A 17,025-nucleotide genomic window follows, 5' to 3' on the forward strand; every position below is an offset into this window, starting at 1 on the left:
CCATACCAGTACATGTCTATCCGCTTAATACAATTTGAAACGAGACTCGTCAGACCAGGCAACATGTTTCCGGTCATTAACAGTTCAGTGTTGCTGTTGACGGGCCCAGGCGAGACATAAAACTTTGTGTCGTGCAGTCATCAAGGACACACGAGTCGGCCTTCGGCTCCGAAAGCCCATGTCAATGATGTTTCGTTGATTGCTGAATATGCAGCAGTTTGCGGAAGGGTTGTACTCCTATCACACTGAACGATTCTCCTCAGTGGTCGTTGGTCTTGTAGGAACTTTTTCCGGCCACAGCGATTCGGAGATTTGATGTTTTATCGGATTCCTCATATTCACGGTACACTTGTGAAATAGTTATACTGGAAAATCCCCACTTTATCATTGCCTCACAGGTGCTGCATCCCATCGCTCGTGTGCCGATTATAAAACGACGTTCAAACTCACTCAAATCTCGAGAACCTGTCATTGCAGCAGCAGCAACCAAAAGGTTCAAATAGCTCTGAGCACTATGCGACTTATCTATGGTCGTCAGTCCCCTAGAACTTAGAAATACTTAAACCTAACTAACATAAGGACATCACACAACACCCAGTCATCACGAGGCAGGGAATCGAACCCGGGCGTGGGAAGCGAGAACGCTACCGCACGACCACGAGCTGCGGACAAGCAGCAACCGATCTAACAACTGTCTTATATAGGCGTTGCCGACAGCAGCGCCGTATTCTGCCTTTTTTCGTATCTCTGTATTTGAATACATATGCCTATACCAGTTTCTTTAGCGCTTCAGTGTATTTACCACTACGATCTATTTGTGCTGGAAATTTAATTGCTTGATTTGCAAAGTGTTTGTGTGTGATTCTCAAATGTTGAAAATATGTTTTTATTACAAGAAGTATCATCGTAAGGTGGTGGTGAACGCTTTAAGCAATCTGTTTAACGCCTGTAAACTGTTAAGCAATTAATTTGATAAGGTAGTGCAAATGGACTATTATCCTCTATTTGTATATCTAAATTGCAACAGAATTGTTGTTGTTGTGGCCTTCAGTCCTGGTTTGATGCAGGTCTCCATGCTACCCTTCTTGTGCAAGCTTCTTCATCTCCCTGTACTTACTGCAACCTACATCCTTCTGAATCTGCTTAGTGTATTTATCTCTTGGTCTCCCTCTACGATTTTTACCCTCCACGCTGCCCTTCAATGCTAAATTTGTGATCCCTTGATGCCTCAGAACATGTCCTACTAACCGGTCCCTTCTTTTTGTCAAGTTGTGCCACAAACTCCTCTTCTCCCCAATTCTATTCAATACCTCCTAATTAGTTATGTGATCTACCTATCTAATCTTCAGCATTCTTCTGTACCACCACATTTCGAAAGCTTCTATTCTCTTCTTGTCCAAACTATTTATCGTCCATGTTTCACTTCCATACATGGCTACACTCCATACAAATACTTTCAGAAAGGACTTCCTGACACTTAAATCAATACTCGATGTTAACAAATTTCTCTTCTTCAGAAACGCTTTCCTTGCCATTGCCAGTCTACATTTTATATCCTCTCTACTTCGACTATCATCAGTTATTTTGCTCCCCAAATAGCAAACTCCTTTACTACTTTAAGTGTCTCATTTCCTAATCTAATTCCCTCAGCATCGCCCGACTTAATTAGACTACATTCCATTATCCTCGTTTTGCGTTTGTTGATGTTCATCTTATATCCTCCTTTCAAGACACTGTCCATTCCGTTCAACTGCTCTTCCAAGTCCTTTGCTGTCTCTGATAGAATTACAATGTCATCGGCGAACCTCAAAGTTTTTATTTCTTCTCCATGGATTTTAATATCTACTCCGATTTTTTCTTTTGTTTCCTTTACTGCTTGCTCAATATACAGATTGAATAACATCGGGGAGAGGCTGCAACCCTGTCTCACTCCCTTCCCAACCACTGCTTCCCTTTCAAGTCCCTCGACTCTTATAACTGCCATCTGGTTTCTGTACAAATTGTAAATAGCCTTTCGCTTCCTGTATTTTACCCCTACCACCTTTAGAATTTGAAAGAGAGTATTCCAGTCAACATTGTCAAAAGCTTTCTCTAAGTCTACAAATGCTAGAAACGTAGGTTTGCCTTTCCTTAATCTTTCTTCTAAGATAAGTCGTAAGCCGGCCATGGTGGCCGAGCGGTTCTAGGCGCTTCAGTCTGGTACCGCGTGACCGCTACGGTCGCAGGTTCGAATCCTGCCTCGGGCATGGATGTGTGTGTGATGTCGTTAGGTTAGTTAGGTTTAAGTAGTTCTAAGTTCTAGGGGACTGATGACCTCAGAAGTTAAGTCCCATAGTGCTCATAGCCATTTGAACCATTTTTTGATAAGTCGCAAGGTCAGTATTGCCTCACGTGTTCCAATATTTCTACGGAATCCAAACTGATCTTCCCCGAGGTCGGCTTCTACCAGTTTTTCCATTCGTCTGTAAAGAATTCATGTCAGTATTTTGCAGCAACAGAATTATGAGGAGTGAAAAAAACCTTCGTCAGTGTGTTTGAAGGCTAACAGGAAGTAGCCTCTTGAGAGAGGGGGAGGGAGAGAGAGAAAGAGGCAGGAAGTGTCTGGTATCAAATTTCAAAGGGATACAGCTGCCTGGTGGTTTGTTTGTGGATGATCAACGATCAGTAATGGCGGTCCCTGGCCAGTGGCGTGCCTAGTACAGTTCGATTGGCCCAGCGGTCAGCGACACGATCGGGGGTTTTCTTTCGCCAGATATGCTTCGCACGATCTGTAACAGTGTAGTTATGTGTGATGAGTGTTTCATGATGGTATTCCTTGTGTAATCGGAATAAAAAAGCGCCGCATTTGTTTAAATGTTCCGTACTGCCTTGCCACCCACAAACCGTTTGAATAAACAGTGTTCCATACAATGCAGTCCGTTTCCTAACAAATTCTTTATATAAATAAATAAACTGTATTCCATGTACTGCCTTGTATTCCATAAATTATTTGAATAAACAATATTCCATAAGTTGCCTTGCCTACTAGAAGTTGTTTAAACAATATTCGTTGCACTCAATCGGTTTCTGGCAAATAGCCAGTCTATCAATATTTGCGGACGGTGGCAATATCCACCAATGGAAACTGCCCCACACAAAAGGTTATCTATTTAATTAATTAGTCATCATATTGATTGAGTGGGAGGGGGCTAATCGAATAATTCAGGCCAGACCTCAAGCAGCTTGTATTCAACTGAAAGGGGAAACGTGATGTATAAGTGAACAACAGGTTAAGGGGAGGGTGTTATGGCATTCGCTGTGTTATTCAGTGGTTTGTTATTTAACTAATTTGTAAATGAAAATGATAATCTTATTTTATTACATTGAGTAATTACTAAATAATTTTTCTCCCGGCTAAAGATTTGGTCAAGTTGCTGAAGAACTCCAAGTTAACGTCGTGTTAAAGTGTTGCCTGTAAGTTGTGTAAGTGTCACTAAATCACATTTCATACAACAGATTCTATGCAACTATTGACTATGATGGAAGCAGTTATCTTCAGCAAAATGATCATTAAAACCACCGAATACCAGCCGCTCACAACACTGACGTATGTTACCTGAAACAATAATATTCGCAACTCGTGCTTAATTAATTTCGGCTCCATACATCAGCTAGAAAAGTTTGTTATAAGGATCGTGCTATGAGCATTTTTTAAAGAACCAATCTGATTCGAATTATTTTCATTAAAATGAGTTCGGGACCACCGGTGCACATTTATTTTTACACATTTGTATTACGTTCGGAATTTTTGTCTGCAGAGTTGCGTAATTTGAATTTGCCGCTGAGATAATTGTTAAGATGGCGGCAGACAATTGATAGAGACTTTCTATTGTTAGAGCAAGTAAGATAAGTATTTGAAATGCTTATTAAACTTTACTTTCGTACTGTGCACTATTTAGACTTCATCAAGCAAACATTTGATTTTTTTCTAAGGAAAACACAGACAAAAACGCGATACAAATCGCTATCATCAATGGCTGCGCTCCTTGCAGCGGAAAGAAATAATTAACACAGATAATGCTTATTGAGTGAGGAATTAAGGTTACAAATAATTATTCACTCATATTTATAATAATAATGAACTATATTCTCAAGTAATAATTAACAAATAATTACAATTTCTTAACAGACCTCAGTCTCATATGCGTCCGCAACCTGTAAAAGCCATCCAACAAAAGGTAAAAACAAAAGAAGACAAACGCAGATCATAAAAGGAATTTACAATTATCTTTGTCTTTGTATGATACACATCGATATGTCTAATTACATCATAAATATTATATAAATAATTAATATTTATCATCGTTTTCACTGTTTTTTCATATGTCGAATAGATAATGTTTATAACTGTTAGAGGCATAATTTCCTCTCGTCGCACTGTAGCTAAAATTTATTTCGTGGATGTTACAGTGTGGGGGGAATGGTGAGGAGTGGGGATTTCCCAGAGGCGAGGATGACAAATAAAAGTGTCTTAGAACTGGCTTTAAAAAGTGCGCAAGTCAACCACGTAGACAGTGACTTTATTAAGTAATTTTAGACGTAACACTTAGTCTAACGCGGAGATGAAGATACCCGCGCTCACATTTAAGCCAAAAGGCAAGACACAGAATTCACAGCTTGTGTCCCCACATACAAAGGCTGTGCACTTCCTACTGTCTTCATGGAGAGCTATCGGTCTTTCTGGGGTTGAACTTACCGCTCAGTTTTAAATTGTTCAGTTCCACGGACAGTTTCTGTTCTTCCTCAGGGATATTTTTACATCTAGTTTGTAACTCAGTAATAGTACCTTGCATCGCCCTCACACTGTTACTAATTTCTGACTGAGTGCCCTGTGTTTCAGTCTGTGTCTCTCTCATGTTTTCCAGCATACCTGCAACTCCCTGCTGTGCCTTGTCAATATCCGATGCCTTTTTATCTGTTTCCTGAGACAGTCCTTTGAGTAACTCCACTTTTAATTCTTTTCCCATTTCCGATAACTCATATGTTAAATCGTTTGACAGGTCAGTGGACAATTTTTTACTTAGGTCATCAAATTTTTGCATTTGTTCATTTGAAAGTTTCTTCTGGTAAACCTTCCGGGATGTAAGGTCGTGGTCCATGAAACGCTTCAGCTCCTAACGTTTCGTCCAGAGCTGCGCTGGACATCTTCAGAGGGGTGTTTCTCCTCCGAGTTTCATGGACCACGACCTTACATCCCGGAAGGTTTACCAGAAGATATGTCATCCGGTCGTGAAAGCTTTCATACTATCATTTGAAAGTTCCTCAAATTTTTGTGTCACATTTTTCGTAAAATCATTAAATGTTCGTGTTCGTTATTTTGAAGACTCATCGACTTCTTGTCATAAGTTATTGAATTTTTGTGTAAGTTTTGTGTTTGTTGATTAAATTTTAGTGTTTGTTCATTCCTAACATAATTAAGGCGTTTCGCAACGTTGGAGTATAATTTTGAACACCTACTGACGTATCTGATTACATTCGGGTCCATTTCGCCCGATGCAGAAATTTTAGATCTACTAGAATCTGCGCCACCGCGCCCTTCACTAGTCTCATGTGAAAGAAATGCTTCCCGATGATAATCGTGAACTTGTTTCGTCTGCCGTAAGTAAAACCATGTCATTAATCACAACATCGCTACCCCAATCATAGCTGAGCTTAAATAATGCTCGCTGTTCTCGTCTGACTCGCCGACATGTTGACGATCACTAACATTTGTCGTCGCATTAATTGCAGCAACATTTTGTGCTTGAACTTAATTACTGAATGATCAACAATGATTTTACCTGCTGTATCCATTTCTGTCCTTCTGATTTACTATTTGCAGAATTTTGAAATGAATATCCCCTTCTTAATTACTCTGACAACATATTCTAAATTATTCTGAGACTTGTTGTGAACATTTACTGCAACTCATTGTTGTCACACTTACACTAACTCAAAATAATCTGCCAAAATATAATTTATTAAAACACACTATTTTACTATAATTTAAAATGCTCTAATTTTTAGGATGTGAGAGGAGAGGTACTACTACTATTACTACTACTACTATCATTACATACGAGTGAAGCGCTACCAAGCGAAGCCATGCAAGCTGTAAGTTCGAATTTTCCTACATTCTCGATAGATTTCGCAATATTTTTTTTTCTGGTAGTTCCCATACAAATTTTATTCTTCGTCCATGCATGTACTTCTTTCGTAATCCTTCCTCTCTTTCTCTTGGCAGTAGAGAAAACAAAAGATAATTAAAACAATGGAAAACTTTGAGAAAGAGTTAATATATTTTAATTACTTCAGTTATCTAAACTCGCATCACGGTCATCATTTATACTTGTGTTTAAGAAATGGCGCCATAAGGAAGTGCGAATAATGCGAACTGTTTCGAGATGTGTGGCTTGCGGATACTTTCACCAACAGCAATTCACGCTTCTCCGTTCGCCCCTCCACAGTCTCTCGCTACGATTACCACCGTAAAAACCTAATTTGATTGACGCATTAACGGTCCTCTGAACAGAGTGACTTTTACTTCTTCTTTCTTGAAGAAAAGGATGCACCGTTCATCTCCGTCACAAAGAATGCGACATAATACAATCATAAATAACGTCGCTGTCGTATCCAAAGATTGGAGGCTACCGTGTGCCCAGGAATCATTTTCGGTATAAGCAATTTAGAAATATATTGTACAATATATTGTAGAAACTTTTGCACAAATTCATATATTATTATCGGACATACACGCCGTACGTCCACCCACTATCAGGGGCGGGAAAAGGCCGATAATTGAAGAGTGAAAGATCTGATATCGGCCAAGGAAACAGAAGTATACGAGTACACGTTCATCTTTCTTTTCGTACATATCTCTTTTTGGCGCGGGTATGTTTAAATACACTATGTGATCAAAAGCATCCAAACACCTGGCTGAAAATGACTTTGAAGTTTGTGGCTCCATTCATTGGTAATGCTGGAATTCAATATCGTGTTGGCCCACCCTTAGCCTTGATGAAAGCTTTCACTCTCGCAGGCATACACTCAGTCAGGTGCTGGAAGGTTTCTTGAAGAGTGGCAGCCCATTCTTCACGGAGTGCTACGCTGAGGAGAGGTATCGATGTCGGTCGGTGAGGCCTGCCTCGAAGTCGGCGTTCCAAAACATCCCACAGGTGTTCTATAGGATTCAGGTCAGGACTCTGTGCAGGCCAGTCCATTACAGGGATGTTGTTGTCGTGTAACCACTCCGCCACAGGCCGTGCGTTATGAACAGGTGCTCGATCGGGTTGAAAAATGCAGTCGCCATACCCGAACTGCTCTTCAACAGTGGGAAGCAAGAAGGTGCTTAAAACATCACTGTCGGCCTGTGCTGTGATAGTGCCACACAAAACAACAAGGGGTGCAAGCCTCCTCCATGAGAAACACGGCCGCACCATAACACCACCACCTCCGAATTTTACAGTTGGCACTACACACACTAGCTGATATTCACCGGGCATTCGCCATACTCACACCCTGCTATCGGATTGATACAGTGTGTGCAGTGATTCAGTGGTATTGTATGTCCACAACTATCAACTAAAATTATTCCTGAAACCTGCAACGTGATTTATAGTTGACTGAAGAAAAACATCAGCGTAAAGCAAAATAAATATAAGACGTTTCTGGATGTAGCATAAAAGATGAACTGTAAGTTTAAGAAACTCGCTTCAGACTCGAAGAAGAAAGACTACACTGGATGTGACGCACAACATCCAACAAATACAACAGATACGTAAGAAATGAAACATTTAGCAACTGCTACATCTATAAAAAAAAGAAAAAAATCGAAACCACTTTATTTTTCATAGCAGAGAACTTTAATATTGGTTGGACTTTTTTAACACTTACCAGAATGAGTTGAAGTCCATGGAATGCCGATATTTCGGTTTTTACATTTCATTTCCAATAAGCACCCGAAATAAAACCTAAAAAGAGAAACACAGAAATACATTTATTCTCTCTGTGTACCACAAGGGACTGTTATGGATTCGTTAAAAAATTCATTTTTTATATTTCTATTGCTGTACGCCTCTCACGACGCGTCCTAAAAAAACAATCCGCAGTCTTTAAATTTCTCCAAAAACTCTGTTCTTAGAAGTTTCGTCCGCCTCGCTTTCTGTCATGTATTTTTAACAGAACAGCATTTGAACCCGCGTGTAGTGGCAAAAGGCGAACTTTTGTCGGGCTATAACCACTCTAGAGCAATATCAGGCTTATTTTCATACAGGGGAGAGGTGATTGATAATATCGGAAATAATTAATGGCACTGAAAAAGTAAAAATTAAAATTGTCGATAAATAATCTCTCATCAGAATAACGCCTGCAGCAAAGTAGCGCTTCAGGGAAATCAAAGAGGGTTTAATGCAGCTACTTTTGTTTCTAAATTATGCTACATAAATCATGAGCGGGTATTGCTAGTTGTCTTGTTTTCTGCGCTCTGAGTAAGTCTACTTAGCTGCGACTTGCGATATAGCGTGCATTTCCGTGTGATATGCTACGGAAAGGATCAGGGTACTTTTGTTAAACTGCAGGAAAATTGACCATAGTTAGATTATACGGGAGAGACTTTTGCCTTAAGGTCACGGACTAAGAATATCTGAGGAATTGTGTGCGCGAGGAAATGTAGCGCTCAGCATTAAATTCTATTACATGCCGATTCATCGATAATGGGATTTGTGGACTATACGGAGGGACGTTTTTCTAAGAACGGAACTGGACACTTAGCTTTGTGAAAATAAAAACGTACGAAGTCTGAATGACTGTATCGACGTATAGTAATGGATCATAGTCTTTGCTATAATATCTTTGAGTGTCGAACTATAAAAATCACGGACATTTTAGTTGCCGTAATTGTAGGATCAACCCTCCTTTTCCCTACATGTTGTTGTTGTTGTGGTCTTCAATCCTGAGACTGGTTTGATGCAGCTCTCCATGCTACTCTATCCTGTGCAAGCTTCTTCATCTCCCAGTACCTACTGCAGCCTACATCCTTCTGAATCTGCTTAGTGTATTCATCTCTTGGTCTCCCTCTACGATTTTTACCCTCCACGCTGCCGTCCAGTACTAAATTGGTGATCCCTTAATGCCTCAGAACATGTCCTACCAACCGATCCCTTCTTCTAGTCAAGTTGTGCCACAAACTCCTCTTCTCCCCACTTCCATTCAATTCCTCCTCATTAGTTATGTGGTCTACCCAACTAATCTTGAGCATTCTTCTGTAGCACCACATTTCGAAAGCTTCTATTCTCTTTTTGTCCAAACTAGTTATCGTCCATGTTTCACTTCCATACATGGGTACGCTCCGCACAAATACTTTCAGAGACGACTTCCTGACACTTAAATCTATACTCGATGTTAACAAATTTCTCTTCTTCAGAAACGCTTTCCTTGCCATTGCCAGTCTACATTTTATATCCTCTCTACTTCGACCAACATCAGTTATTTTGCTCCCCAAATAGCAAAACTCCTTTACTACTTTAAGTGTCTCATTTCCTAATCTAATTTCCTCAGCATCACCCGACTTAATTCGACTACATTCCATTATCCTCGTTTTGTTTTTGTTGATGTTCATTTTATACCCTCCTTTCAAGACACGTCCATTGCGTTCAACTGCTCTTCCAAGTCCTATGCTGTCTCTGACAGAATTACAATGTCATTGGCGAATCTCAAAGTTTTTATTTCTTCTCCATGGATTTTAATACCTACTCCGAACTTTTCATTTGTTCCTTTACTGCTTGCTCAATATACAGATTGAATAACATTAGAGAGAGGCTACAATCCTATCTCACTCCCTTCCCAACCACTGCTTCCCTTTCTTGCCCCCCAACTCTTATAATTTCCATCTGGTTTCTGTACAAATCGTAAATAGCCTTTCACTCCCTGTATTTTACCCCTGCCACCTGTAGAATTTGAAAGAGAGTATTGCAGTCAACATTGTCAAAAGCTTTGTCTAAGTCTATAAATGCTAGAAACGTAGGTTTGCCTTTCCTTAATCTTTCTTTTAAGGGAAGTCGTAAGGTCAATATTGCCTCACGTGCTCCAACATTTCTACGGAATCCAAACTGATCTTCCCCGAGGTCGGCTTCTACCAGTTTTTTCCATTCGTCTGTAAATAATTCGTGTTAGTATTTTGCAGCTGTGACTTACTAAACTGATAGTTCGGTAATTTTCACATCAGTCAACACCTGCTTTCTTTGGGATTGGAATTATTATATTCTTCTTGAAGTCTGAGGGAATTTCGCCTGTCTCATACATCTTGCTCACCAGATGGTGGAGTTTTGTCAGGACTGGCTCTCCTAAGGCTGTCAGTAGTTCTAATGGAATGTTGTCTGTTCCCGGGGCCTTGTTTCGACGTAGGTCTTTCAGTGCTCTGTCAAACTCTTCACGCAGTATCATATCTCCCATTTCATCTTCATCTACCTCCTCTTCCATTTCCGTAATATTGTCCTCAAGAACATCGCCCCTGTATAGACCCTCTATATATTCCTTCCACCTTTCTGCTTTCCCTTCTTTGCTTAGAACTGGGTTTCCATCTGAGCTCTTGATATTCTTGCAAGTGGTTCTCTTTTCTCCAAAGGTCTCTTTAATTTTCCTGTAGGCAGTATCTGTCTCACCCCTCGTGAGATGAGCCTCTACATCCTTACATTTGTCCTCTAACTATCCCTCCTTAGCCATTTTGCACTTCCTGTCGATTTTTGAGACGTTTGTATTCCCTACATACAAAACGCAATCATTCATGATCATTTAATTATTATCAAATGTTGTTAATAAAAAGCTAAAGTGATTTCCACAATAGCATATGTGTTAGTAACTATCTCGTCTTTGGTAACGCAGCAACAGATGACGGGTGATCGACTGAGCAAAAAGTTAACATTAATTATTATTATTAAAACCCTAAATTAAGTCGCCGCTACGGTGAAGGTGTTTGTGGCTGCTCCATCTGAGCTATAGATAAAACGAAAAGTCGGGAATATACAGTAGATAACCACATCACTTTGGCACGACAGCGCTACACACGACACAATTTGTTGGGTGAAGTGGGGAAAGGACGGGAGGGCGGTGGTGCTGTCGTGTGGTCCTACACTCCCCTCCCCTCCCCCCGGCATCCCGACAAGGGCTGTTCGTCCGTCGGTGTCGATCAAAACGTCATTGGCAAAAGATTCCGTAATAGTCCCCCATTCGGATCTCCGGGAGGGGGCTGCCACAAGGGGGAGGTTAGCACGAGAAAAAGACTGAATAATCAACGGAAGGAAAACGTTCTACGAGTCGGAGCGTGGATTGTCAGAAGCTTGAACGTGGTAGGGAAAATAGAAAATCTGAAAAGGGAAACGCAAAGACTCAATCTATATATAGTAGGGATCAGTGAAGTAAAGTGGAAAGAAGACAAGGATTTCTGGTCAGATGAGTCTAGGGTAATATCAACAGCAGCAGAAAATGGTGTAACAGGAGTAGGATTCTTTATGAATAGGAAGGTAGGGCAGAGACTGTGTTACTGTGTAAAGTTCAGCGACAGGGCTGTTCTTCTCAGAATCGACAGCAAACCAACACCGACAACGATAATTCAGGTATACATGCCGACGTCGCAAGCTGAAGATGAAGAGATAGAGAAAGTGTATGAGATACTGCCTACAGGAAAATTAACGAGCCCTTTGGAGAAAAGAGAACCACTTACATGAATTGTCAAAATCTCATATGGAAACACAGTTCTAAGCAAAGAAGGGAAAGCAGAAAGGTGGAAGGAGTATATAGATGGTCTATACAAGCACTATGTACTTGAGGACAATATAATGGAAATGGAAGAGGATGTAGATCAAGATGAAATGGGAGATACGATACTGCGTGAAGAGTTTGACAGAGAACTGAAAGATCTGAGTCGAAACAAGGCCCCGGGAGTAGACAACATTCCATTAGAACTACTGACAGCCTTGGGAGAGCCAGTGCTGACAAAACTCTACCATCTGGTGAGCAAGATGTATGAGAAAGGCGAAATGCCCTCAGACTTCAAGAAGGATATAATAATTCCAATCCCAAAGAAAGCAGGTGTTGACAGATGTGCAAATCCAAACTATCAGTTTAATAAGTCACAGCTGCAAAATACTAACGCGAATTCTTTACAGAGGAATGGAAAAACTGGTAGAAGCCGACCTCGGGGAAGATCAGTTTGGATTCCGTAGAAATATTGGAACACGTGAGGCAATACTGACCCTACGACTTATCTTAGAAGCTAGATTAAGGAAAGGCAAACCTACGTTTCTAGCATTTGTAGACTTAGAGAAAGCTTTTGACAATGTTGACTGCAATACTCTCTTTCAAATTCTAAAGGTGGTAGGGGTAAAATACAGGGAACGAAAGGCTATTTACAATTTGTATAGAAACCAGATGGAAATTATAAGAGTCGAGGGACATGAAAGGGAAGCAGTGGTTGGGAAGGGAGTGAGACAGGGTATAGCCTCTCCCCGATGTTATTCAATCTGTATATTGAGCAAGCACTATAAGAAGCAAAAGAAAAATTCGGAGTAGGTATTAAAACCCATGGAGAAGAAATAAAAACTTTGAGGTTCGCCGATGACATTGTAATTCTGTCAGAGACAGCAAAGGACTTGGAAGAACAGTTGAACGGAATGGATTGTGTCTTGAAAGGAGGATATAAGATGAACATCAGCAAAAGCAAAACGAGGATAATAGGATGTAGGTCGGGTGATGCTGAGGGAATTAGATTAGGAAATGAGACACTTAAAGTAGTAAAGGAGTTTTGCTATATGGGGAGCAAAATAACTGATGATGGTCGAAGTAGAGAGGATATAAAATGTAGACTGGCAATGGCAAGGAAAGCGTTTCTGAAGAAGAGAAATTTGTTAACATCCAGTATTGATTTCAGTGTCAGGAAGTCGTTTCTGGAAGTATTTGTATGGAATTTGAATGGAAGTGAAACATGGACGATAACTAGTTTGGACAAGAAGAGAATAGAAGCTTTCGAAATGTGGTGCTACAGAAGAATGCTGAAGATTAGATGGGTAGATCATATTACTAATGAGGAGGTATTGAATAGGACTGGGGAGAAGAGAAGTTTGTGGCACAACTTGACTAGAAGAAGGGATGGGTTGGTAGGACATGTTTTGAGGCATCAAGGGATCACCAATTTAGTATTAGAGGGCAGCGTGGAGGGCAAAAATCGTAGAGAGAGACGAAGAGATGAATACACTAAACAGATACAGAAGAATGTAGGCTGCAGTAGGTACTGGAAGATGAAGAAGCTTGCACATGATAGAGTAGCATGGAGAGCTGCATCAAACCAGTCACAGGACTGAAGACTACAATAACAATAATGAAGCTGATGAGGCGCTTTAAAACGCGAGGTACCCTGAATACAAAAATAAATTAAGAAGATGGAGACCTGACCTAACCTAACTCTCTCCTGTAGCAAGAAATCGGAGTGTTACAGTGAGCCCGTCTTCTACAGATATAGCAGATCTTAAGTGAGTATTGTGCTTTGTGATGTGAGGATACACTTCACTGAGTACATACAGAAATGCATGCTCACCCATTCTTAAGTAATTGATGTACGACTTGACGCCCTCCACTATAAGCTCACGTAACAAGTTTTGTTGAATGCTGTATCGTTTCGTCGTAAAACGCAAGGCTTCACGCAGATACTTTTCCTTTTTCTTTCTCCGCTTCTCTTCAGCATGTGCACACAGTGCAATTGTGGTACATGCAACTGCTGCGGTTAGCAGGTTGTTGTTGTTAGCCATCTTGAACGTTGGCGAAAACTGTGATGACAGTGTAATACCGCTTATTAGCGCCACGTGAAGGATCTCCGTCAAATATATTCGACGAATATTTGATTAAATCTTTAACAAAGAAATTTGATAGTTTAATACCGGCCTGAGGCCCTCTAGTGCGCGGTACTTTGCAAGAGGCTTGCACAGAGTAGAGTGACAAGGAGAGCTGCATCAAACCAACACCGACCCAAAGGAAGGCCTCGGCGCTTGCTGGTGACGTCACGTCAGCTAGGCACGGCGAACGCCAGGTCTGTTGCAGGCAGAAACGCCCGGCGTGCTTATCACTATAAATCTCTTATTTTTGGACAAAATGTTTGGTATTGTTTTGGATTCTGCAGTTTTATTTAGATGAAAGTTTTTCTTACTATCGTAAAGCTACAAATGAAGATCATAGTTCTGAGTTACAGAATCCTGTCTAAACAAACGTAGATCAATATGAGAAGATGCTTTGCCCAATTGCGAGCTTCGGAAATTTTACATTCAAGTAACTATATTTACTTGATCCATTTTGCTGTCGAAACTTACCCCAATCCCGTTACAATTAACTCGTTTCTTTTATTTATTTATTTATTTTCGTTTGACATCGTCACTGGAAATGTGAATTAATTTACATGTGTAAATGTCCAACTGTTGCCAGTCATTAGATTACAGTCATTTTCAACGAAAGGAATTCTAAACAGGAAACAAAATAGCTTCATACATTGAAAATACTGCTGAGCTTAAACTTTTTTAAACATGCGCAGTAGAAAAGATAAATATTCCCCTCTTGCAACTGAAAGGAGAAACTTTATAAGATAAAAGAAAAAAAATTCGATAAAACAAGTATCTCTCTTTTGCCTCTTCTTCTGTCCCCCTCCCCCTCCCACAACGTGTACAATCGCAAGATATTTCATTAACATTCAGTGCTCCTCGCCCCATAGTCAACCAAGATAGCTAAATAAGAGACCAATATGTTCACAGTTTCTTGTAAAAGCAACCCAGTACAAACGTAACTTCCTCAGATTTACAAATGAGGTAAAGAAGCACGAATTCTGTTGCTGCTGGACCATGAAGTTGTTTTTGTTTGTCAATCCTTAAAACAGGTGGAAATTTAAGTTCAGGAGGACACTATTTGTTAAGAAGTGTAATGAATTGCACAATTAATTGATTGCGGAAATCTCTCACAAGGGAACCTCCCCATCGGACCCCCCCCCCCCCCTCAGACTTAGTTATAAGTTGGCACAGTGGATAGGCCTTGAAAAACTGCACGCAGATCAATCGAGAAAACTGGAAGAAGCTGTGTGGAACTATGAAAAAAATAAGCAAAATATACAAACTGAGTAGTCCATGCACAAGATAGGCAACATCAAGGGTAGTTTGAGCTCAAGAGCACCGTGGTCCCGTGGTTAGCGTGAGCAGCTGCGGAACGAGAGGTCCTTGGTTCAAGTCTTCCCTCGAGTGAAAAGTTTAATTTTTTGTTTGCAGACAGTTCTTATCTGTCCGTCCGATGCGAGGTAATTGCGCCGTAGTATGGGGACGCTTCACCTAAACAAACATCGAAACATCCACAAGAAAACCAAAATCGGGCAAGGTAGAAGAATCTTTTTACCCATTCGCCAAGTGTACAAGTTAGGTGGGTCGACAACATATTCCTGTCATGTGATGCCCATGCCGTCACCAGTGTAGTATAGAATGTATCAGGCGTGTTTTCCTGTGGAGGAATCGGTTGACCTATGACCTTTCGATCAAATGTTTTCGGTTCCCATTGGAGAGGCAAGTCCTTTCGTCTAGCAATCGCGTGGTTTTGCGGCGAGGTCGCAAAACGCAGACACTAAACTTATTACAATAAACAGAGACGTCAATGAACGAACGGATAGATCATAACTTTGCGAAAATAAAGAAAGTAAATCTTTCACTCGAGGGAAGACTTGAACCAAGGACCTCTCGTTCCGCAGCTGCTCACGCTAACTACGGGACCACGGCGCTCCCGAGCTCAGGCTATCCGATGTTGCCTATCTTGCGCATGGACTCCTCTGTATATTTTGCTTATTTTTTTCATAGTTCCACACAACTTCTTCCAGTTTTCTCGACTGATCTGTGTTCAGTTTCTCAAGGCCTATCCACTGTGCCAACTTATAACTAAATCTGAGGGGGGTGCGATGGGGAGGTTCCCTTGTAAGAAGTGTAATGAATTGCACAATTAATTGATTGCGGAAATCTCTCAGAACAATGTGTGTTGGTCAAATACCGCCAATAGTTTCACATTTTCCTGTGTCAGAGAGGGAGACACCATTATGAGTATGCCTGCAACAGACCTGGCGTTCGCCGTACCTAGCTGACGTGACGTCACCAACAAGCGCCGAGGCCTTCCTTTGAGTCGGTGTCGATCAAACCGTACTTCGCACTGAAGACCACAACAACTCGTGTGGCACCAGAACTGGGGCAGCCCCTGCAGCCTGCCGGTCTCTGGAGGCGTGTCGCGTATTTTTAGTGCATCAGCTGGCGAGGCGCGCCAGTCAGCTGTGGAGTGCAGTGGAGGGGGCGCCGACCGAGCCGGCGACCTTGTACGAGGCGCGTATCTCGCAGACCAGTCCGCCGCGAACGCCGGCCGCAGCTGGTCGCAGTGCAGTGTTCTGTTCGTGTGCTGTGCTGTGTGTGTGTGACATGTGGAGCGTCGTGGGCCGCTGCGTGTGGGCGTCGGCCCGCCGCCAAGGAAGTCGCTGCCTCGCGTCTTCCTCAGCCGCCGCCCCCTCCAGGGTGATCCAGTCACCGCTGGGCGAGGTGCAGGTGCCGGAACTCACCGTCACGCAATACCTCTGGCAGGACTACCACAGGTGGCCCGACAAGAAAGCCATCGTAAGTACCTCGCCCGGTGCAAAACAAACTGAATGCGCCTCTCTGCCTTCGCCTTGTATCCTGACAAGGGAACCTCCCCATCGCAGCCCCCTCAGATTTAGTTATAGGTTGGCACAGATCAATCGAGAAAACAGGAAGAAGTTGTGTGGAACTATGAAAAAAAATAAGCAAAATATACAAACTGAGTAGTCCATGTGTAAGATAGCAACATCAAGGATAATGTGTGCTGACGAGCGCTGTGGTCCCGTGGTTAGCGTGAGCAGCTGCGGAACGAGAGGTCCTTGGTTCAAGTCTTCCCTCGAGTGAAAAGTTTTCTTTATTTTCGCAAAGTTATGATCTGTCCGTT

At 41.6% G+C, this 17,025-nt stretch overlaps 1 protein-coding gene across 2 annotated transcripts in view; it reads left to right on the forward strand.

Annotated features, from left to right (window-relative positions):
• The first annotated feature begins 16,427 nt into the window (after window positions 1-16,427).
• Window positions 16,428-17,025, forward strand: part of LOC124716906 (probable 4-coumarate--CoA ligase 1) — a 488,949-nt gene continuing 488,351 nt past the window's right edge. For both annotated transcript variants that reach the window (XR_007005668.1, XM_047243467.1), the window contains exon 1: window positions 16,428-16,679. Coding sequence is in view for 1 of the 2 variants with exons in the window: in XM_047243467.1 (XP_047099423.1) it covers window positions 16,488-16,679 (192 nt within the window). In the remaining variant the exon portion in view is untranslated. The remainder of the gene's footprint in view (window positions 16,680-17,025) is intronic.

This window comes from Schistocerca piceifrons, chromosome 9 (assembly GCF_021461385.2).
Source record: "Schistocerca piceifrons isolate TAMUIC-IGC-003096 chromosome 9, iqSchPice1.1, whole genome shotgun sequence".
Lineage (NCBI taxonomy): Eukaryota > Metazoa > Arthropoda > Insecta > Orthoptera > Acrididae > Schistocerca > Schistocerca piceifrons.